Source organism: Lutra lutra, chromosome 12 (assembly GCF_902655055.1).
Source record: "Lutra lutra chromosome 12, mLutLut1.2, whole genome shotgun sequence".
Lineage (NCBI taxonomy): Eukaryota > Metazoa > Chordata > Mammalia > Carnivora > Mustelidae > Lutra > Lutra lutra.
In genome coordinates, this window is record NC_062289.1 from 85714 (window position 1) to 110322 (window position 24609).

Sequence of the window (24609 nt, forward strand, 5' to 3'; positions counted from 1 at the left end):
GAAATGGTTGGTGTTTCTGTACAGGAAGTGCTAGAAAGGGCAGCTCTCGTGGACTGGCAAGTCTCCCCTTAATGGAGAATGCGACCACGCTCCAAACCACAGACACGCTGGTGACTGCCCGTGCGGAGACCGCGTGGCGCCCTCGGCCTTCCTGCCAGCCTCCGGCCCATCCCAATAAAACCCAATGCCAGAACTTCCCACCGAGATGAGGAGTCGTCCGGGTGCCCCCCAGGCTGTGGGGTAGGTCCGGTCAGCGGCGTCTGCCACACACAGGTGCCCCCAGACGGCGCTGTCTCGGCGGCAGAAGGAAGCAGGGTTTCCCACACACGGGGCAGGGACCGCCGGGCACACGTTACTTGGGTGGGGGAGTGCGGCGGATGGATGCAGCAGGTGCAGAAGCACGGGAGTTAATGACCAGGGCCAACTGAGCAGATGGCCTCAGGGAGCCGGGCAGGGCCTTGTGGGAGCGCTGTCGGAAGGCCTGTCTTCATTTCAGAGCAGAAACACACCAGAAGACTCGGGATTAGTCCAGATGGTGACAAGGTGGTGGCCTTGTCACTCAGGAAGTAAGTGGGAATAAATGGTCACGTTTTCTGGCAGCTTCCTAGAGGGTTAGCAGTTCAACACCATTTTTTAAGAAGCACTTATTAAAATGTGAGGTTGGCTGGGATTACACTTCGTATCGCTGTCAGGTGCATAAGCAAGGCTCCCACCCAGTCGTCTATGAGCATCCAAGAAGGCCCAGGGTTCAACACTCAGGCACAAGGCTAGTGAAGAACAATATGGGCCAAGAAGTATCCAAATATGGAAGCTTCATAAGCTGTATAGCCCTTGAGACAAGGAAACATCATGGAGGGGATGCCGCTTGACGTTTGACAGATGTCCACTCCAAGGAAGAGAGTACACGTGTCAGCAGTCTTGGACGTCATGTGGCAGGGAGTTAGGATGGCCCCATGAGCGCGTAAGGCAGACGGAGAGGAGAAGCCCCGGTGGACCTGGAGCACAGATGGGAGCACAGCAGAGCACCAGTGGCCCAGGACTCGGGGGAAGGACCAGGGGCCCACTGGAGAAGGACCAGGGGCCAATGACCCAGTGGAGAAGGACCAGGGACCAAGGGCCAAGGACCTGGTGGAGAACAGCCACAGGATGACTGCACCCCCATGAGACGGTAACAGGAAGACCAAGCTCTCAATTTCATTGATTTTTTTTGTTCTGTTGTTTCCCTGTCACAGAATCACTTCCTGCCTGTCTTATTTCCTTCCTTCTGTCTCTCCTGGGCTTACTCTGCTCTCTGGGCCTTCGAGGTGAGATGATCGCACCTGGGGCAGTGCCCCCCGCAAGGGGTGTCCCACACACTATCTAGTGCTGTTTCATTCTCACGCTGGCCAGTGGTAGGTTTATCCCTTGGAGATTATGTAGAAGAGTGTTCTTTTCCGCGTGTTTGGAGAGTTTCCTGTGGTCTCTCCATATGGATCTCGCGTTTGAGCTCAGGAATCAGAAACGCAGTCAGAAAACAGCACGATTTCAGTTTGCAGCCGTGTGTACGCCAGGACGGGAGTGGGTCTGCCCTGGCGTGTGTCCTGCAAGCACTTAAGAGGAGCCCCTCGCCTTGGCTGCTGTGGAAATGCCTGCCCTGTTGGCCAGTGGCCCTGTGGGGTCACACCGTGTGGCTGGTTCTGCTGCAGACGCGGGACGTCAGCCGTACATTAGGGTGGCGGTGTCCCCCGACTCCCCTTCAGGCGCTGGCACCTTTGCTTGGTCGTTAACTCGGGGTTGTGTGGCTCTGCAGTACACGCGTCCAGGCCGTCCCGGCGGGTTGCCATTCGGGGGTGGGCCGCCCCTCTGCACGACTCCTCTCTCTGACATCAGCGCAGCTTCCCCTGCCTGCTTGTGCCCAACGGCCGTGTGGTCTCACCTCTGCACTGTTTACACTTGTGACCAGGGGGCCTCGTGACCACCGGCCAGAAGGGGGCTCCCGTGGATCCAGGGAACTGTCCTCTCACGGCCTTCACTGACCCCATGGGGGTCCTCCCACAGCCTCCGCTGTGGTTGCGTTTCTCTGCCGCATCTGGATGGCAGGAGCGCACAGGGTCTGAAAGGCTCCCTTTCCCAGCTGCCCCTTCCTGGCCTCTGGAGAGCAGGCTCGTGTGGGTTCTCATCTGCAGCGGCTGGTACCACGCCAAGAAGCCGGGGCTTGGGTTCTGCAGGCCTCTCTGGGCAACCCCTGGCCTGCCGTCCTGTCCCTCGGCGTCTTCTCCCACCGGAGTCCCGTGTGCAGCCCCGGGTTTCGGTGGAACTCAGCAGCAGGGGTGGGGAGATACACCCCCTCTTCTGGGAGCAGAGGTCCAGGCTGGCTTTTCTGCTGTCAGGAGGCCTTGTCTGCCTAAGTGCGGAGCCCTGTTTGCCCCACTCTGTACCCCGACTTCCATGCCAGCACTGGACACACAGGTGAGGGGTCCCTGAGCCTCAGTCTGGTCAGCCACACACCATACCCAGAGTGTCCACATGCCATGGGCCCAGCCCCGGTGACAGACCCCGAGCAGGCCACATGGGGGGGACGTGCCCGTGGGAGTCGGGTCAGCAGGGGCTCAAAGACAAGCAGCTTTGAGGGAGTGGGGGCTGCTACAGCTCTCACTCTGCCCGTGTTTGTGCTTAAACCCTTCACACACTCAGATGCACACTGTCATGTTCCCTGGTCAGAGCTGGCCTGTCCTCCCCGCAGCTCGGGCTGGCCAGCATCCCAGCAAGGGCTTGGCCTCCAGTGTGCCGGGGTCCTGCTCACAGCTCCCCAGCAGCCGGGCCCCCCACAAGAAGGGATGCGGGCCGGTGAGCCCAGGCAGCACGCAGCCCCCCAGAAGTGTTTCTGGAGCCCCGCCCTCGGCAAGATGCTCTGATCTGTTGTCAATGGAGATGCAGTCAGAGTCCCCGTCCATGGGAGCTGCCATCTCTGGTGTGGGTCACCAAGGAGCTACCTGCCTGTGAGGGTGAGCTGAGGCCCGCACTGGGGCTCAGGTCTTAGTCTGGGGGAACGCACCCTGTCCCAGGCCCTGAGCCACACCCCAGCAGCTTCGGGGCCCAGGGCCCCCTGTCCTCCCAGTTGCATGTCCACCCCTACCCCCCACCAACCCGCCCGCTGCTGCCCCGGGAGCCGAGGCCGGGCACTTCTCAGGCACTTCTGGAGCAGTTGTGTGTGGGGTCCCGCCGGCCTCACTAGTTTCACGGTTTCCTCAAGGCAAGCAGTTCCCTGAGCATCTGCTGACAGCATAGGTTCAGACAGGCCAGGTGCCAGCTGGGACACACGCTGCCCGTGAGAGCAGCCGAGACCCTGCCACACGATGACAGAGTCCAGGGCAGTGTGGGCAGCAGGACCCTTTCTATCAGACACCAACCGCACAGACGGCACAGGTGCGCCCGTGTGATGGGGACCCCAGCCATCGGTCCCGTCCGCAGCAGACAGCGCCACAAATCCATCCATTACAAATACGACCGCAAAATCTCCTTTTCTCGGAAATCCTGGCCCTTGGCACATCAGTGTGGGTGAGAAATGACAGTAACTCGGTTGCTGGTATAATGGAGTGACTAATGGACTTGGCCTTCCAGCTGGTGCCTGTCATGGCCTGGCGGAGGGCTGTACCTGCCTCAGAGGACCCGGTTCTGTCCCTGCTCAGGTCCTGTGCCTGCGGCTCCGTGAGGGGCGCTGTGCCTGCCGACCATTGGGGTCCAGCTTGGAAGAACTGTCCCAAGCTGTCGGCCGGTGTCCGTGGCCCCCGGAAGATGTCACAGGGTGGGTGCGGGCACTCAACAGAGCCCAGCCACCGTCTGGGCCTGTGGGCAAGCAGCTGTCCATTGGTGTGTCCTGTTTGGAGAAGTGTATTTCCCAGTCCTTTGCCTTTTGTTGTTGTTCCTGCCGTAGCCACAGCTGTGTCTTTCAGAGTCCAGTGCTCACCAGTACACATGGAACCGCCGCAGCTGTGCTTTTCATTGAGCAACAGTCGACATACATTTTACTAGTTCAGTTAGACAGTTGGTGCACCATAAGTGCATACCAGGTATACAGGAGTTCTTTGATATTTGTACAGATTACAAACTCTGCTTATTTCTGAATTGGGACCCTGTGACTGAGTTTTAGGAGTTTTCTGTATTCTGGATATAGATCCTGGTCACACGTGCGATTGCAAACATTACCTCCCATTCTGCAGGTTACCTTCTTTTACTCTGTTGATGGCACTTTTGATGCGCAGAGTTTTAAAGATTTTCGTGAAGTTCAGTTGTCTTCTTACTCTTGTTACCTGTGCCTTTGGTGTCGCATTCAGGGAACCACCACCATATCCAGTGTCCTGAAGCTTTTCTGCTGCATTTTCTCTTGAGTTTCAGAGTTCCAGGTCCTACATTAGGTTGAGATTTTCAATCCATTTTGAGATAAGTTTCGTGTGTGGCATCAAGTGGGTGTCCAACTTCACTTTTTGCCTGTGGATGCCCAGTTTTCCTGGCGCTGTTAATTGAGAAGGTGCTCCTCTCCCCGCTGACCACACCTGTGAGGGCTTCCCTGTGGGCTCTCCGTTCTCTTCCACTGGCGTGTCTGCCTCCACCCCGAGGGTCTGCTGTCTTGATTAACAGAGATTCGTGGTTAGTTCTAAAACCAGGAAGTGTAAGTCCTCCATTGTTTCTCTTCACCTAGGGAATTATTTTGCCTGTTTTGAGTTTTCTCAAGATTCGGTATGAATTTTAGTGGGGGGCTTACTGTTTCTACAAAAAAAAAAAAAAGTCATTGGATTTTGATGAGGTTCCACTGAATCTGCAGGGCAGTTAGGGTAGTCCTGATGCAGAGCCATTTAAGTCTCCACTCCAGGGCCATAGGATGTGTTTCCATTTATTTATGTCTTAATTTCTTTCAGCACTGCTCTGTAGCTCCCCTTGTACAAATCACCTCCTTGCTTGAGTTCATTCCTGAGTCTTCTGTTCTTTTTGGTGATATCTTAAATGGAATTATTTTTGTGATTTCCTTTTCAGATCATTCTGCTTCTAGTGTGTCGGCTTTGTACCCTGCTGCTCTGCAGAATTCATTTATTGGATCCAACAGCTTTTTTATGGGGTCTTTAGCATTTTCTCCATGTAAGATCATATCACCTACAAACAGAAATGGTGATTTTACTTCTTCCTTTCCAGTTTCAATGTGTTTTATTTCTTTTTCTTGCCTAATGGCTCTGGCTAGGAATTCCAGTACTGTGTTGAGTAGATGTCATAAAAGCAAGAGTGTGTGTCTTCTTTCTGCTCGTAGAGGAGAAGCTTTTTTTCACCATTGAGTATTGTGTTTGCTATATATGTTTCATACGTAGATGTAGATTTTTTATGTGGAGATAGTTTCCTTCTACTCCTATTTTGTTGAGTGTTTTTATAATGAAAGGGTGTTGTATTTTGTCAAATGCTTTTTCTGCATGGAGATGATCGTGTGTTTTTCCCTTCATTTTGTTTATGTGGTGTGTCATCTTGATTTTCACATTTAGAACCATCCTTGCATTCTGGGAGGACATCCCGCTTGGTCCCATCCTTTTAATATACAGCTAAACGCTAAGTATTTTGTTGAGTATTTGTGCATCAGTGATCGAAGGAATATTGGTCTGTGGCGTTTTCTCCCTTGTGGTATCTTTGTCTGGCTTTGGTATCTGGGTAGCGCTGGCCTTAGAATTAATTAGAAAGTGTTCTCTCTTCCTTGAATTTTTGGAAAAGTCTGGGAAGGATTGGTATTATTTCTTCTTTAAATGTTTGGGTGAATTCACAGTGAAGCCCTCAGGTCCAGGGTTGTTCTTTGTTAAGAGACTACTGATCACGGATTCAATCTCCTCACTAGTTACAGAGCTATCCAGTTTTTCATTTCTTCTTGAGTAGGTGGTGGTAGGTTTTGTGCTTCTAGAAATTTGTCCATTTCATCTAGATTATCCAATTTATTGGCATGCAGCTATACATAATGCTTTCTTAAAATCCATTTTATTTGTGTAGAAATGGTAGTGATGTCCCCACTTTTATTTTTGATTTTAGTAATTTGAGTCTTCTCTTTTTCTTAGTTCATTTAGTTAAAGGTTTGTGAATACTGTTGATCTTTTTTGAAGAACCAACTTTTTGTATCATTGATTTTTCTCTACTGTTTTTCTGTTCTGTACTTCATATATCTCTGGCCTAATCTTCATTATTCCCTTCCTTCTGGGAGCTTTTAATTTAGTTTGTTCTTATCTTTCTCGTTCCTTAAGTTGTAAAGTTGGGTTGTTGATTTGATCTTTCTTGGTATTAATGCAAGCATGTATCACCATAAATTTCCTTCTTAGGACTGCTTTTGCTCCATTCCCTAAGTTTTGGTATGTTGTGTTTTTGTTTTCATTCATCTCTAAGTATTTTCTGATTTCCCTGATTTCTTTCCCTGATTTTTCTGATTTCTTCTTTGATCCACTCATTATAAAGTTGTGTTTTGTTCTCACATTTTAGAGAATTTGCCAGTTCTACTTATGTTCCTTATCTCTACCTCATCATGTTGTGGTCCGAGAAGATACTTTGCATACAAGATATCTATCTTTTAACATCTGTTGAGGCTTAATTTGTGGCCTAACATTCGGTCTATTTTGGAACATGTCCCATGTGCCCTTGAGAAGATCACGCGTGCTCGTCTTGCTGCGTGCACTGTTCTGTATTTCTCTACCAAATCTACTTGGCTTTACTGCGTTAAGCCCTCTATCTGCCGACTTCTCTTGTCTGGTCTTTGTCTCCATTCCTGGGGAGGAGTACTGAAGTCCCAGCTGTTACTGTAGAATGGTTTCTGCTCCAGTTCTGTCGGGTTTTCCTTCGTATATTTTGATGGTCTGTCACTAGGTGTGTCAACGTTTGTAACTATTCGATCTTGCTCTGTTGAACGCTTTGTTAATCTATAATGTCCTTTGTCTCTTGTCTCATGCGAGGTTTTTGTTTGGAGTCTGTTTCGTCTGGCGTTCGTAGAGCCGGGCCGGCTGTCCTTTTGCTACTACCGCCATGGAGCCTCTTTCCATCTGTCACTTTCTACCTGCCGGTGTCATTGGGTCAAAGGTGAGCCTCTGGTTGACAGCATATTGTTGGTTCCTGTGTTTTTACTCATTCTGCCAATCTGATCTTTGGTTTGAGAGTAAAATCCATTTACATATAAAGGAACTGCTGATAAGAAGGGACTGACTTCTGTCCCTGTGCCTTTTGTTTTCTATGTGCCCTGCAGCTTTTTTGTCCCTGAGTGACTGCGTTTCTCTCTTCTTTCCAGTTAAATCTTTTGCAGGCAGTGTTAAATCCTTTCCTAATTTCCTTCCTGTCTATTCTGTAACTGTTTTCTTGGTGGTTACCATGGGGATTCCATCTCACTTCCCACGGAAATAACATTTGAATATTAATTTATAAGAGCAGAACTTCAGTAACAAAGTAAAACAGTTCTGCCCCTTCTCTTTGAGTTGTTGGTGTCACAGAATTACATCTTTATACATTGTGTGACCAAGAACATAAACTGATAATTCTGGTAAATGCGTGAGTCTTTTACATTATGTAGAAGACAAGATTTGAAGTCACAAACCAAAGTCACAGTAATGCCAGCTTTTAGACCAGATGTTTCTCCTTAAAGGTGTTAGACTCGAAGTCATGGAGAAGGAAGGAGAGCAGCTGCAGACTGGACCGGTGGCATCATAACGGCAGCGCTCGCGATAGCCCGCGTTCTTACCCCGACTCGGATACTCCTCAGTGGCCCTCAGCTGCCGTCCGGCATCTTTCCTCTCCCTGCCGGCCCCGGAGCAGCTCCCGCCCGGCAGGTCCGAGTGAGGCAAAGCCCCCCAGCTGTTATTTTTCTGGAAATGTGTGCCTTTCTCCTTCTTTGCAAAAACAGTATGCCGGATACAGGACTGTTGGTTGACAGGTTTGGTTTTTTCCCTTTAGTACTTTGACCAGATCAGCCCCCTGGCTCCTGGCCTCCAGTGTCTGATGGGAAGTGTTAAGGACAGACGAGTGCTAATGTGATGACGGTCCCTTGCGTGACTCCCTTCATGCCACTTGCAAGAGTCTGTCTTTGTACGGGTCGATCGTAACTTGTCTTGCTGTGGATCTGAGCTCACCTGAGAGTTTGCCAAGTTTCTTGGATGTTGACACTCATGCATTTCATCAAATTTGGGGAATTTTCAGGCACTACTTCTTCAACTGTTTCCTCTTCCCCTTTCTCTTCCTTCTGAGAATCCCATGATGCACATGTTGGTTTCCTAAATGGTGCCTCAGATTTTCTTTAAGTTCTGTTCACTGTTCTTCAGACTTTTTCCTTTCTGCTCCTCAGACATGACATCTTTGTCTTCTACTCAAGTTCACTGATTCCTTCTGCCTCTTCATATCTAACAGTGAATCCCCCTAGTGATTTTGGAATAGTTGCATTACAGTATTTTCAGGCATACGACAGTGGGTCAGCAGTTGTCTACATTGTTACAGGGTCACCATAGTGCGTGGCTCCATAAAACTCGAGAGTCTTACTGACTATCCCCGGTGCCGTACTTTGCGTTGGCGGGACTTGTCTATGTTATAACTGGAGGTTCGTACACTCATCTGCTCCACGTCTTTCACACTGTCCCCTCCCCTCTCCCCTCTGGCAACTACCAGCTCTTTCTCTGTATTTACTACTCTACTTCACATGCTGTTGTTGTTAGGGTTTTTTTGTTTTTTACGTTCCACGTGCAAGTGAAATCATGTGGCACTTGTGTCTCTCTGACCTCTTTCACTTAGCGTAATGCACTCAGGGTCCATCCACATTACTGTAGATGGCCAAATTTCATTCTTTTTATGGTTCAGTAGTATTCTGTTCTGTGTATATATGCCACATCTTCCTTATTCATTCATCTGTCAGCACACACTTGGGCTCCTTCCATCCTGGCTATCATAAATAGTGCTGTAATAAACATGGGTGCTTGTATCTTTTCAAATTAATGGGTTTTTTTTAAATTTTTTATTTCTTTTCAGCATAACAGTATTCATTGTTTTTGCACCGCACCCAGTGCTCCATGTACTCTGTGCCCTCTCTGATACCCGCCACCTGGTGTTTTTGTAATGGATGGTATAAGAAAGTCGTCTAGTTTCACTCTTTTGCATATGGCTGTCCAGTTTTCTTGGCCTATTTCCTGAGGATAGCGTCATTTACCCAGTGCATATTCTTGTCTCTTTTGTCATAAAGTAGTTGACCACATATACGGGTTTATTTCTGGGCTCTCTGCTCCGGCTTATCGGCCCATGTGTGTGCTGGTGCCAACACCACACAGTCTGGTTTGCTAGAGCTCGGTAATCGAGTTTGAAATCAGGGAGTGTGATGTTTTGCTCTTCCTCAAGTTTGCCTTGGCTCTTTGGGGTCTCTTGTGATCCCATATAAATTTTAGGATGGTTGTTCTATCTCTGTGAAAAATGGCATTGGAATTTTTGTAGGAATTGCGTTGAATCTATAGACTGCTTTAGGTGGTGTGGACATGTTAACCATATTAATTCTTCCCACCTGCGAGCATGGAGTATCTATCCATTTACTGGTGTCTTCTTCAGTTTCTACCGTCGGTATCTTACAGTTTTCAGTGTACAGCAGTTTCATCTGGTTAACTTTACTCCCAGGTGTTTTACTCTTTTGGGGTCAAGTATAAATGGGACTGTTTTCTTAATTTCCCTTTCTGCTAGTTAGTTATTAGTGTAGAGAAACAAATAGATTCCTGCATATTAGTTTTGTTCCTTGCAATTTTATTGAATTCATTTATTCTAATAGTTTTTTGGTGGAGTCTTTAGGGCTTTCTATATATATGATCTTGTGATCTGCAAACTGTGACCGTTTTACGTCTTGCTTCACTACTTGGATGTCCCTTACTTCATCTTCTTGTCCAAATGCTCCGTCTGGGGGTTCCAGTACCGTGTTGAATGAAACTGGTAAGTGGACATCCTTGACTTGTCTCCTACCTTACAAGGAAAGTGAAAATGGGACGTGAGCTGTGGGTTGTCATATCTAGCCTTCACTAGCTTGAGGTATATCCCCTCTCCACCCACTTGGTTGAGTTTTTATCATAAGCAGAAGTTGAATTTTGTCAAATGCTTTTTCTGCATCCATTAAGGTGATCATATGACTTTTATCTTTCATGTTGTTAATGTGGTCATCACACGGATTGATTTGCAGATACTGAATCTTCCATGCATCCCTGAAACAAAACTTGATCCTTTTCATGTATTGTTGAATTTGGTTTGCTAATATTTTGTTGAAGATTTTCACATCTATGTTCATCAGAGACATCTGTCTCTAATTTTTTTTGTTTGTAGTGTCTTTGGTTTTGGTATTAGGGTAATGCTGGCCTCAAGAATGAATTTTGAAGTTTTCCTTCCTTTTCCATTTTTTGGAAGAGATTGCAAAGGACAGGTATTCACTCTTCTTTAAATGCTTAGTAGAATTCACCTGTGCCATCTGGTCCTGGACTTACCTGTTTGTCAGGAGTTTGGTCACCAATTCAATTTCATTACTAGTAATCAGTCTGTTCAGATTTTCTATTTCTTCCTGATTCAGTCTTAGAAGATTACATGTTTCTAGGAATTCATCCATTTCTTCTAGGTGTCCAATTTGTCAAAATATAATTTTTCATAACAATCTCTTATAATCTTCTGGATTTCTGTGATGTCAGTTTTAAATTCTCTCATTTATGATTTTATTTATTTGAGTCTTTTTCTTGATGAGTTTGACTAAAGGTTTGTCAATTTTGTTTATCTTATCAAAGAACCAGATCTTAGTTTATTGATCTTTTCTATTGTCTTTCTGGTCTCTAATTCATTTATTTTCACTCTGATCTTTATTACTTCCTTCCTTATACTAACTTTGGGCTTTTTTTTTAATAGTTTTTTGTTTGTTTGTTTGTTTGTTTGGTGTACGTTTAGGTTATTTGAGACTTTTCTTGTTTCTTGAGGTAGGAACTTCCCACGTAGAACTGCGGGAATAGGGGCGCCTGGGTGGCTCAGTGGGTTAAAGCCTCTGCCTTTGGCTCAGGTCATGATCTCAGGGTCCTGAGATCGAGCCCCGCATTGGGCTCTCTGCTCAGTGGGGAGCCTGCTTCCTCCCTCTCCTTCTGCCTGCCTCTGCCTACTTGTGATCTCTGTCTGTCAGACATTTCTCATTAGACCAGTTTAGTGATTATGAACTCTTAATTTTCCTTTGTCTGGGAAACTCTCTCTCTCCTTTAGTTCTGAATGATAACCTTGCTGGATAGAGTATTCTTGTTGTAGGGTTTTTTTTCCCTTTCAGCACTCTGACTCTGTCATGTTACTCCCTTCTGGCCTGCAAAGTTTCTGCAGAAACATCCCTTGTATGTAGCCAGTAGTTTTACTCTTGCTACTTTTTTTTTTTTTAAGATTTTTTACTTATTTATTTGACAGACAGAGATCACAAGCAGGCAGAGAGGCAGGCAGAGAGAGAGGGGGAAGCAGGCTCCCCGCTGAGCAGAGAGCCCGATGCGGGGCTCGATCCCAGGACCCCGGGATCATGACCTGAGCCGAAGGCAGAGGCTTTAACCCACTGAGCCACCCAGGCGCCCCTCTCTTGCTACTTTTAAGATTCTCTCTTTAATGATGTCATTTTAATTATCACATGTCATGGTGTGCACCTCTTTGGGCCTATCTTGTCTGGGGCTTCCTGTCTTATCTTTGTTTTTGTTTGTTTGTTTGTTTGTTTGTTTAAAATTATTTTTATTAACATATAATGTATTATTTGCCCCAGGGGTACAGGTCTGTGAACCATCAGGCTTACACATTTCACAGCACTCACCCTAGCACATACCCAATGTCCATCACCCAGCCACCCTATCCCAACCCTCTCCAGCAACCCTGTTTGCTTTGTGAGATTAAGAATCTTTTATGGGGGGCGCCTGGGTGGCTCAGTGGGTTAGGCCGCTACCTTCGGCTCAGGTCATGATCCCAGGTCCTGGGTTCGAGCCCCACATCGGGCTTTCTGCTCAGCAGGGAGCCTGCTTCCTCCTCTCTCTCTGCCTGCCTCTCTGCTTACTTGTGATTTCTCTCTGTCAAATAAATAAATAAAATCTTTAAAAATAAAAAAATAAATAAATAAAAAAGAATCTTTTATGGTTTGTCTCCCTCACGATCCCATCTTGTTTCATTTTTTCCTTCCCTGCCCTCCATGACCCCCCACCCTGCCTCTCAAATTCCTCGTATCAGAGAGATCATATGACGGTTGTCTTTCTCTGACTTATTTCGCTCGGCATAATACCCTCTAGTTCCATCCACGTCGTTGCAAATGGCAAGATTTCATTTCTTTTGATGGCTGCATAATATTCCATTGTGTATATGGATCACATTTTTTTTTTATTTTTTATTTTTTTAATCTTTTTATCTTTTTTATCTTGTATTTTTTATCTTTATTTGACCAGTCTCATCTTTCAGTTCTTTTTTCTTCTTGTTTCTCAGCATGGGTACTTTCCATGTCTGTCTTCCAGACCAGTGAACCATTCTGCATCCTCTAATCTCATTCATTTTCTGTGATGTAATTTTCATTATAATTTTCATATTCATTATATGATGTAATTTTCTATCTCATTATTGAAGTTTTCAGAGCTTATCCACTCTTCTTTAAAGTCTAGTGAGTATTTTTATGACCATTACTTTGAATTCTTCATCAGGTAGGTTCTTTATCGCCATTTCTTTAGGTCTTTTTCTAAGGTTTTGTCTGATTCTGTGTTTATTTCTATATGTTAGGGTCCACCAGCTACATCTTCTGGTCTTGAAAGTAGTAGCCTCACATAAAATGCATCCTTTAGGGCCACAGTCCCCTCTGGTCACCAGAACCATGTGCTTCAAGGCTGTCCCCCATGTGGCCTACGCAGGCCACTCCTGTTTCGATGGGGCCCGGACTGCTGGGAGTCTGCTGGTAGGTGGAGCTGAGCCCCCTCCTTGGGGCAAGAGTCCCTCTGGAGGGCTGTCAGTTCCAGCTGGGGACTTCCCCTGGGGTGTGGCAGGTGGGGCTGCTTGGTGGGGCAGGGGTCCTGCCAAGGCAGGGGAGACAGTACCAGCAGGTTAGACGGAGCGTGCTGGAAGTGGTGCCTGGCAAGCTAGGTGGAAGGAGAGCAAGAACAGTGGTGCCCGCCAGCACTTCCGTTCCCAGAGAAAGCGCCTGCGGATCCCTGCCCCTCTGGTACACGCCCTAACATCCGTCCGTGAAGCTCCTTCACGTGAGCTCCAGGCACTTTTCAAACTGCCGTCTCTGCGCTGGCACCGAGTGACCTAGGGCTCAAACCTTTCAGGGCAGTGGCTGGCATCCTCTAGCCCTTGCTCTCCTGGAATGAGGCCCCACTTGTTTTCAAAGCTCCCAGGGTTAAGCCTCGCTGGTTTTCAGAGCTGGGCATTATGGGGGCTTCCTTCCTAGTGCAGGTCCCTAGTGCCGGGGGTGCCCCTGGGGCTTGATGCCCTCAGTCCTCAGAGACGAGCTCTTCCCCTGTGCTCTCCCTCACACTGGTGGGTCATGTGCCAGGAATTGGTTTCCTGCTCTGCCCTTCTTGGTGTGTCTTCTTCCTTCTGTCCTTGGCTATGGAAGAGCCCTTCTGCCAGCCTCCAGTGGTTCTCAGGGTGAGTCGCTGTCTGTGTGGTGGATGCCTTGGTGTGTCCCTCGGAGGAGGTGAGCTCAGGGTCCTCCTACTCTACATTTTACCCCATTGTCCCAGGGCATTTGTGTTAGAATCTGTCTAGTAGATCTGACTCAGGTCTTTTTCAGGGACTGACTCTGTTGAATTCTCTTTTTCCTTTCAGTGGGCCAGACTCTCCTGTTGCCTTGTGTGTCTTGTGATTTTTTGGCTGACTGACCACTGGACATTCAAGTCTTATAATGTGTTGACTCTGGAAATCGGATTCTCCCCCTTCCCCAGAGTTTGCTGTTTTGCTGTCGAAGTTCTTTTGATTGTCGGCGGGCTGTCTCTGTGCCGAGAACCAGCCTGAGGTGTAAGCTGCTGTCTCCTCGGGTCTTGTCTGAGCCTTTCCGTGGGCACGCACAGTCCCTTCCTAATTCCCACCTATGCAGCTGTTTCTGAACGTCCTAATGTGTGGCTCCCAAAAGGGGGCCAAGGGGGCCCTTGCCCTTTCAATGCCCTTGGTGTCGCTAGCGCTGGAGCTGGAGGGGCAGCAGCGATGGCCGCCAGGTTCGGTGTCGGCACCTGTGTGATGGGAAGCCACCGTCAGTGTCAGAGCGTAGACCCTGCTACTGGGAGGACAGGTCCTTGCCCACCTGGCGTCTGCAGGCTGTTCCAGAAACACGTGCACAGCTGCCTACGGTGTGGCTGGCTGGCTGCGACCGTGCTGAGAGCTCGGAGAGACCCAAACTGACGACTTCTCCTGGACAGTGGCAGGCTTCGGCAGACCCCACGGTCCCCAAAGAGTCCCATCAGACGGTCTGCCCCTGGGGTCGTTGCCCGGGTGGGGAGAGATTCCTGGTGCTCCCTGCTCTGCCCTCTTCCCAGCATCCAATCAGGCACCTTTAAACTTTCCATCTATTGTCAGTTCTCTTGACTGCAGTTTCTTATTTCTGCCTCTTCGCCTTTCGGTCATTTTGTTGGTTTCCTGTGGGTGGTTTTGGAGAGTTCCAGAGAGCTAACTGTAGGGAGGCAATGGGACTTGAACCCTTGGGGCCAGCTCAACAGATGCCAGGAATATTTGTGGACTCCATGAAACAACTCAAAATACGACCCCAGGGTACCAGCCTGGAGGTTGAGGCTTCCCCAAAAAGTGAGGTTTGGTGATACAAACTGGCACCCCGTAGGCAGGGGGTGAGCGCCGCAGGGAGTTAGCGGACAGACGGGACGGGATTGGGGCGCGCTCCGCTCAGCGCTCCGCGGGGCCACAGGGCCGGTGCAGGAGCCGCCGCCGGGTCAGCAGCGGAGAGGCCGGCCCTGCCGGGCACGGGCGGCCCCTGCGCGCAGGCGTCATGGTGCCCCTGGGGGCTTCCCCACCCCTGTGGCCCCGTCCTGACCGCCCCGTCTGCCATTGCAGAGGAGGCCGAGCAAGGCAGCTTCGGGGCCGGCTCGCTGTCCCGCCGGAGGAAGGCGCTGGCGCTGCGGGAGGACGGCCCCCGCCGACGCGCGCACCTGCACATCGGCCTGCCGCACGACTTCCGCCCCGTGTCGTCCATCATCGACGTGGACATCCTGCCCGAGACGCACCGCCGCGTGAGGCTGTACCGGCACGGCTGCCAGAAGCCGCTGGGCTTCTACATCCGCGACGGCACGAGCGTGCGCGTCGCCCCACAGGGGCTGGAGAAGGTGCCGGGCATCTTCATCTCGCGCATGGTGCCGGGAGGCCTGGCCGAGAGCACGGGGCTGCTGGCCGTGGACGACGAGGTCCTGGAGGTGAACGGCATCGAGGTGGCCGGGAAGACGCTGGACCAGGTCACGGACATGATGATCGCCAACAGCCACAACCTCATCGTCACGGTCAAGCCGGCCAACCAGCGCAACAACGTGGTGCGCGGCAGCCGCGCGTCGGGCAGCTCGGGCCGCTCGTCGGACAGCGCGGCCAGCCGCCACAGCCTGCCCTCCGCCCCCGCGCTGCTGCCCCTGCAGCCGGACGACGCAGACAGCGACGACGAGCCCGACGTGGTGCTCGAGGGCGTCCTGGAGCCGCCGCGGCTGGCGCTCCGGCCCCCCGTCAACGGCGCGGGCCCGGCGTCTGTGCGGGACGGCCCCGCGCACCGGCTGCTCAGCTCCCTGCGCGCCGACCCGCGCCACAGCCTGGCGCTGCCGCTGCCCCCGGGCGCCGTGGAGGAGCACGGCCCGGCCGTGACGCTGTAGGCCCCGGACAAGCTCGGCGCGCGCGGCCGCTGTGCTCCGGGGGCGGGATCCGGATCCTCTCCCGCAGCCCGGCGCGGCCCGAACCCCTGTGGAGAACGGACAAAGGCTGTTTTTCTGCTGTTTCTCCGCAGACCACGGGAGGCTCACGTAAGCCCCGTGTCCAGCCAGGTGCGGGGCGCGGCTCCCCCTGGCAGCACGCAGGAGGGATTTCAGTGGAAGCTGTCAAACGACTTTCATAAATGAAGCTTTAAAATCACCTTTTTAAAAGAAGAGTAAATCCGCGGTTTCCATGTGACTCTGCAGACACAGCCCGGAGGTCAGCCCTGGGGGCCCGGCGGGAGCGCAGGGGGGAGGCGAGCAGGCGGAGGCCGGTCTCACCCCCGGACGCACGAGGCCCGGCCGAGGCGAGGGTCCCCCCACGCGCACTTCGTCTCCGAACCGGGGTGCAGAGCGCCCCAGCGTCCCCGGGGCAGGCCACCGGCCCGGAGCAGGCCAGTGCATGCGGGCGGTCGCAGGCGGCCGGTGTCCAGCCTCGGGCCGAGCCAGCGCCGCGGGACAAAATGCTCGTGTGGCCTTTCCCTGCGCTCCGACAGAGTCCGAGGCCGGTTGTGAGGTGTTGGCCGCGGGCAGGACGGACGCGCCCCCACGCGCCTCCAGCGGGCCCGGGAAGCTCGCGGTCGTCTGGATGTACAGTTTCTGTTGTCTCGGTTTTTAAATAACAAGTCGCTTGGAACCTGATTTTTACGAAGATTAAATTCATTGTCGCTTCGCTTTGATCTTCAGCAATATTTATATATTTAGTCGTTGTAAAGGTTTCCTCATTTGATCCAATTTTATATGAACTCAGTTTTGTTCGAGTCCGATGTCCAGGAAGAAACAGGACCCCTTCACTTGGAGAACTAGGCTCTGGCCCAGTAAAGCTTTCCTACAAATAACGTGTTTTTCTAGGAGCCTCCGGGCGGCGAGCGCAGCGGCTCCTCCTGTGGTCCGGCACCACCTGCTGCTCAGTGGCGAAACTGTCCTGCCTCGGGATGCTCAGGCCCCCAACTGGAAAACAGAATCTCACCATCTTCACTTTTGCTGAATCCATTAAGTGTAAAAGCCAATTATTTTTCTTTTGGAAACTATTTATTGGGCAGAAATACTTTTGAGTAGTTGTGGTCTGCCACGCCTATGTTTGATTTTGTTATTTGTGCGCTTTTGTTCCTAAACACAGGGAAGACCAAAGGTGCCTCTCCCTTTGAGGTCTGGGGCGAGAGCTCAGATACACCCAGATTTATGGGCGCCAGTGAACATATGAGCATCTTTTCTGGCACCCAAGCAGTCAGAAGTGTTTTTGTGGTTTTGGTTGTTTTGTTTTTTTTTTTACTACAATAAGTATTATAGAACCAAAAACTTAATGCTAGTTACTATCACAATGAAATGTTCTTTTACTAAGTTATTGCTGGTTATGGAATATCTTGTTGAGTAATGGGATCTGTTACCAAGAAGGAAAGTTACGTTTCTTACCATGTTTGAGCTAAGCAAATGTGAATAATTTTTTAAAGAAAAAAAGAAGCCTCGTCTGAGACTTGTATTCTGTTGTTCATAATCTTAGGAGTTCTGAATTTCTGGGACAGCTGCTTGAGTGTATTTTTGTACCCATATCTTCACTTCTGCCTTTTTCTTCTTAAATAAAAAAAAAAACTATGATGTATTACACATTAAAGTTTTCTTGGTTTTATATATCAAAGAATAAAAACTTTTTCGTTACATTTAATATTTTTCACTTGTGTTCTAAGTACTGGAGAGATTATTAGTGATGAGGAGAAACTTGCCCCTCAGAATGGAATTCCTCTAATATTTACCAAGTACCTGTCATGTGCCATATTTTTTTCACTTAATCATCACATGTGCTCCATGAGCCAATTAGCATTACAGATGAGAAAATGAGCTCAAACTCAAACAGGTAGTAGGTCATTCCAAATAACTAAATTATAATTGTATTTGATGGGAGATGGATGTGTCTTAGGTCTAGAAACTTCTTAAGTCCTTTTGAAAAATGTTTCTAAATATTTATTATCAGCTCGTCCTAAATACACCCAGGTTTGCAAAATTGCCATTCAAGCTTTTTCGCTCTGACATCAGTAAACATACAATGCAATAGCACCATGATGTACTCATTCAATCATCAGATGCTATGGTGATAGCAGCAAGGACCAAGAATTCCGGGAAGAAATGTGCTTTCTACAGGCATTCATCAAGTTAACCCTTTCAGTGCCTTCTCCAGTTTACAGTTGGGGAACCTCCAAAAGCTGGCCCATCCCCCCGCACATTCCGAGGAGATGGAGCTGCCGGTGCTGGGGGAGGGGATGCAGGGCTTGCCTGTGTGTGAGGCACACACCCCTGGGTGCATGGAGGGAGTGCAGGTCTCCCTGACCCAGTAGTCCACATGGCCAACCCTGGGGCATATGGTGCTGTCCAGAGGAGCCCACCTGGAAGCGGGTGATGAAGCTGTCCAGGAATCAGAAGTTAGGTAGCATCTTGCAGAATGACACAAAGTGATCACACGGGGGAAGTGGGTCTCATGGCAAGCTGCAAAGGTACCTGGAAAGTACTGATTGTTTCAAAATCCAGTTGAGCTAAAGTCTGAGACAAGTCTTCCAAAAGAAGGCCGTTACGTTACTTTCATGTCCCCATCAAATGTTTTTTGAAAGCTCTGATGCACCTCCGGGGTCCTTATTTCCAAGATGACCAAGAAAAGGAAGCATCGCCGTAGTGCTCGAGAGGTCCAGGGCCGCACATGGTCTCCCTGCGGCACCAGCTGCACCCGAGGGCGTGGGAGGAAGTTGGCTGCCGTTGGGAGTGCTTCTGGGGCGAGCAGGTGCTCCCAGCCCCGTGAGCCCGCACTGCTGCGGGAGCCTGCACCACGGTGAGGTGGTCAGCCCCACCCCTCGGAGCACTGAAGGATCCAACACCCCGCGCCAAATTTCCACCTGCAGATGCTGCCGCAGCACCTCCACCAAAGCCCACACAAGGAACGAGGTCCTCAGGGACTTAAGGAAAAGTGTTCTCTGGAAACAGGTGAAATGGAGATTGGACTTCAAAAAATATGTAAATGAATGAAAGCTCTGATGCAAGTATGAACCAAACAAGCACCAGGACTTTGCTCCAGTGTGTTCTATGCTGGCATGGAGACCATTATGTGACACCAGGTGACCTGCGTCTGTCCTTCCCACTGTGCAGAAACATTTCCTCTTCCCCACCATGCTCTACCCTCCGTCCTGCCCCTAATGTCTGATTCCCCGGTGTCCTAAGGAGTCCTCATTCCAGAAGATGCCCTAAGCCAATATACAAATTCTTTTTCCCTTTTTCCATCTCATCTCTCCTCACCTTGTTTTCTTCTCCTTTATCTTCATAAAAAGAGAACTTTTGGGGACTGAGAACTTTTCGTTTCTGAACCACATTCCCAAAGAGTGGAATAAAGTCTAATTATGTTAATAAAAAGCAAATAATTGATTCAACATTGGTCTCTCCAGCCCAGGAAATGACTGCCATCTTCTAAATTCCTTTCCCCAGGGAGATTTGAAAGTGAACACATTATTTCTTGACCCAAACCCTCTTAGCCTCAAGCAATCATCCAGGGCAGTAAGGGACCCCTCATGGCTCTCATGGCTGAGCCAAATCCGGTCACTCACTCCTATGTGGCTGAGACAAACACAAGGCTTTCTGACTCAAAGTTCACATCCCTGCACTGCACAGAACTGACAGGGTACCCAAGAAAAAGTCTACCCAACACCCGATTTATCCAGGGCCTCTAGGTGTTCGGCGGGAGCCTGGGGACACCATGAGAAATCAGAGCCACATACAGAGCTCACATCAAGTATCTTCATGTACCAAACCAGAATCTCCACCCTCAGAGCCTGTTTGTGGCCCCTCGTCTTCCCGGGTGCCCATCCCAGCTACCCACCGAGTGCTCCAGAAACGCCACTCACAAACACACAATTCCTGAAGAGAGACAGCTGTGTAGACATCCACATGCGTCGGCACTGAAACAGTGTTAGGCAGTGTGGATGCACAGAGCACACAATGTGAGCCGGAACCAGCTGTCTGGGAATGGGGCCACAGACTTTTCCTTTCTGACTCTTTGAGGTTTTCAGAAAAATGCAAGCAATCCATTCTGAAGTCAGAAAAAATACAAAAAGAAAAAAGAATGAAAAAAGTGAAGACAGCTTAAGGGACTTAAAGGATAACATCAATGGAATAACAGTCACATGATAGGGCTCCCAGAACGAGGAGAGAGAGATTATGGGGCAGAAAATTATTTGAAGGAACAGTGGCTGAAAACTCTCCTAAACTGGGGAGGGAAACACATCCAGGTCCGGAGCCTAGAGAACTCCAAATAAGACAAACACAAAAAGACCAACACTGAGATACTGAGACACATTATAATTAAAATGTCAAAAGTTAAAGACAGAATCGTTAAAGCAGCAAGAGAAAACTTGTTATATACACGGGAACCTCCATAAGACTATCAGCAGATTCGCAGTAAAAACTTTGCAGGTCAAAGGGGGGTGACAGAACGTATTGAAAATACTGAAAGAAAAAACTCCCAACCAAGATTACGCTACCCAGCAAAATTATCATTCAGAATTGAAGATAAGACAAAGAGTTTTCCAGACAGCAAAAAAACTAAAGGTGTTCATCACCACTAAACCATCCCTACATGAAATGTTAAAGGGACTCCTTTAAGCTTAAAAGAAAGGGTGCTCATTAACAAGAAAATATATGAAAGTATAAAACTGACTGTAAAGGTAAATATACAGTAATGGTAGTTAATCCCTTATAGCTGGTATGAAGGTTAGAAGACAAAAGTAGTGGGATGCCTGTGTGGCTCAATTAGTTAAGCATCTGCCTTTGGCTCAAGTCATGAACCCGGGGTCCTGGGATCAAGCCCCACATCAGGGAGCTAGCTTTTCCCTCTCCCACCTTGCTCTCATGCTCTCTCTCACTATCTCTCTCTCTCTCTCAAATAAATAAAATCTTTTCAAAGAAGACAAAAGTAGTAAAAATTACTATTAACTACAGTAATTAAAGAATACACAAGATAAAAAGATGTAAAATGTGATATCAAAAACATAAAATGTGGAAAAGATTCATGATCATCTTAATGGAATGAAGTTAAAAAAATTAAGTTTTAAAAGTTTTTAAAAAGCATAAAATGTGATAGGGACTAAATATGTACAGCTTTAGAACATGTATAAACAAATTATTTTCAACTTAAATTGTTATAAATACAGGTTGCTGTATGTAAGCTTCATGGTAACCACAAAGCAAAGACCTGTAATAGATAAAGAAAAGAGAAAGAGAAAGGAATCTAAACATACCACTACAGGAAAAAATCATCAAACCACAAAGAAAGAAAGAGAAGAAACAGAGGAACAACAAAACAGCCAGAAAACAATTAACAAAATGGCTGTAAGTACATACCTATAGATAAATACTTCACTGTAAAGGGACTAAATTCTCCAAAAGATATGGAGTGGCTGAATTCAAAAAAATTTCACTTGACAGAAATGTGGGTCCAACTGGAACACAAGTCATGCACAGAATGTTTATAGCAGCCATTGCTAATGGTCCAAAACCAAAAGCACAAAATGCTCATCAACAGTAGAATGGACAAATAAATATATTTTACACATCTATGATTCTATATTTTATATATATTATATGTAAATGTATAAGAATAATATATTCTTATGATGGGAATTTTTACAGGAGTGAAAACAAACCACAGGTATGTACTGCAATGAATCTCCAACCATAATGTTGAACAAAAAGAGCTAAACACAAGGAAACATACTGAATTATTCCATTTATACGAGGGTCAGCAGCACTCATTGATGGTATTGGGAGGCAGAACAGTAAAATCACTGAGGAGAAGGGTGGGGAGAGTGGGAGGCAGCATGAGGACTCCTGGGGGCCTGCTCATGTTCTCTTTCTTGTTCTTGGTGTATTCATTTTGTAAAGAATCCACTGCACTGTGCATTTGTGATTTATGTACTTTTCTGTATTTGAGTTCTACTTCAATAAACAGATTAAAAGTAATTTTAATGGTTAAAAAAAACAAGATCTATTCATACGCGACCTATAAGAGACTCACATCAGATGTAAGGACACACACAGACTGAAAATGAAGGGGTAGAGTAATGCAAATGGAAACCAAAAGAAAGCTTGGGTTAACTATACCTATATCAGAAAAAATAGACTTTACGGGTACCTGGGTGGCTCAGTCAGTTAAGCTTCTGCCTTTGTCTCAGGTCATGAACCAGGGGTCCTGGGATCCAGCCCTATGTCAGGCTCCCTGTTCAGCGAGAAGTCTGTTTTCTCCCTCTCCCCCTGCCCCATCCCCTCCCGCTTGTGCTCTCTCTCAAATAAGTAAATAAATATTTTTTAAAAATAAAAAATGGACTTTAAAGCACACTAATAAGAGACAAAGAAGAGCACTACATAATGATAAAGGGGTCAATCTAATAAAAGATTATGTTTGTAAATATTTATGCACCCAACATAAAGGCTCCTAAATATATAACACAAATATTAACAGACTTAAAGGCAGAAATAGACAGTAATGCAAGAATAGTGGAGATATTTAATACCAAACTTTAATCAATGAATAGATCATCCAGACAGAAAATCAAATAAGGAAACATCAGTCTTAGATGAAACATTAGACCAGAAGGATTTAACAAAATCCTATACAAATCTATACAAATACAAATCTATACAAAACATTCCATCTGAAAGCAGCAAAATACACATTCTTCACATATCTTTTCTGACCAGTGGTACAAAACTAGTGGTACAAAACTAGCAATCAATCACAAAATGATACCAGAAAATCCACAAATGCTACTGAATAACCTAACAGTCAATGAAGAAATCAACTTGAGACAAATGAAAATGGAAATACAACATATCAAAATTTATAGGATGCAGCAGAAGCAGTTCTAAGAAGGAGGTTCATAGCAAGATATGCCTGCTCTAAGAAACAAGAAACATCTCAGACAACCTATGTTACACCTCAGGGAATTAGAAAAAGAACAAACTTAGTAGAACTTAGTAGAAGGAAGGAAAAGTACAAAGATCAGTGCAGAGATCAATGAAATAGACTAAAGAGACAATAGAAAAGATCAATGAAACTGAGAACTGGATATTTGAAAAGATAAATTTGACAAACCTTTAGCTAGACTCCCCTAAGGAAAAGAGAGAGGGCTCAAGTAAATGAAATCAGAAATAAGAAGAGTTAAGATGGCCAAGGACTGAGGGGACCTAAGCTTGTCTTTTCCCTCAAACATAGCTAGATAGTTATCAAATCGTTCTGAGCACCCAAGAAACCAATCTCAAAGAATAAAACCTGCAAGTCTACCAGTAGAAAAGCAACCACATTTTGGAAGGTAGCGGTGCAGAGAGTTGAACTGGGGGAGATGTGGCTGTGGATACAGAAGCAGAGAGGGGCCTGCTTACGGAGGCTACAGTGAAGTGTTATAAGCAGCAATGCACAAAATCAGAACGTTTAGATGTCTACTACAGTGGGGCACAAGCCTGGCTTAAAAGTACTCAGCTGGCGAAGTGGGGCAGAATCCCAGGTATGACAGCACAGTCTCGGGATCCCCAGGGTTGCAAGAACAGGTGATGCCTAAGTGCCACACTGTCCCCAGGCACAGGTGCAGGGAGCCACTGAGAGCAGTGGATCTAGGACGGGCTTTCTCTTCTGTTTTGCCATAAAGTGTGAACCACTGCACAGTCATGTGACCACTTTCCTGGGACTCCCCAGCAAATGGCAAAAGTACAGCGAGACACGCCCCACCCCAGGAGGAACAGCAGGGGTCCTCACCAGGAGAGTCCCTAAAATTTGCATTTTTGAAATTCGTGTGCCTGAGATAAAAATGTTCAGACAAGGCAGGGTGAATGCAGGGTTCTGATGGAAACCAGGGACACAGAGTGATTGGCTGCTCTTCTGGGAGGGCTCACTGAAGAGTGGAGGGGGTACATTTTCAGCTCCAAGGCTAGAGGACAGGTACAGCCATATTCATCCCACCCACCCATGCTGAAAGCCTTCAGTGAGCAAAACACTGCCTCCTAGTAGAATCTGGAGCCATGTACACCAAGGCCTGGCTCTCTGTGTCCTGGAGGCACATTTCTACTAGGGCAAGTCCACCTGAGAATCAGCTCAGCCGGCCCCAACCCCAGAAGACCAGCACAAACAACTAGCTTGCACCAAGTTTGCTGATCGTAGAGTGCTGCAAAGCTTCAGCTCTAGAGGAAATAGGATCTAGCTTCCCTTTATCCTTTTTTTTTCATTTTTTTCTTATTCAATTTCTTTTCTTATTTTTTATTAATCTTATTTAATTTGTATATATAGTTTATTTTTTATTTTCATTTTATTCTTTTATTTTGGGACCTAGATTCTTCTTAAGATTTTATTTATTTTAGAGAGAGAGAATGCAAGCGAGGGGAGGAGCAGAGGAGAGAGAATTTCAAGCAGACTCCATGCTGCATATGGAGCCTGATACAGGGCTCAGTCCCACAACCCTGAGATCATGACCTGAGCCAAATCAAGAGTTGGATGCTTAACCGACTGAGCCACCCAGGTGCCCCTGGGATCCAGATTCTTTTAACAAGGAGACCAAAATATACCCAGGATCCAGGTTTTTGTTTTGTTTTGGGTTTGTGTTTTTTTTTTCTTTCTTCTTTTCTTTTCTGGACAAAATGACATGACAGAGAAATTCACCCCAAAAGA

The 24609-nt window shown here is 47.6% G+C and overlaps 1 protein-coding gene across 1 annotated transcript in view; it reads left to right on the forward strand.

The window, feature by feature from the left end:
- PARD6G (par-6 family cell polarity regulator gamma) overlaps nucleotides 1-17584 on the forward strand; it is an 80966-nt gene extending 63382 nt beyond the window's left edge. Inside the window, exon 3 of the mRNA XM_047697730.1 lies at nucleotides 15031-17584. Coding sequence (XP_047553686.1) covers nucleotides 15031-15827 — 797 coding nt within the window. The 3' untranslated portion in view covers nucleotides 15828-17584. The remainder of the gene's footprint in view (nucleotides 1-15030) is intronic.
- Nucleotides 17585-24609: the final 7025 nt, after the last annotated feature.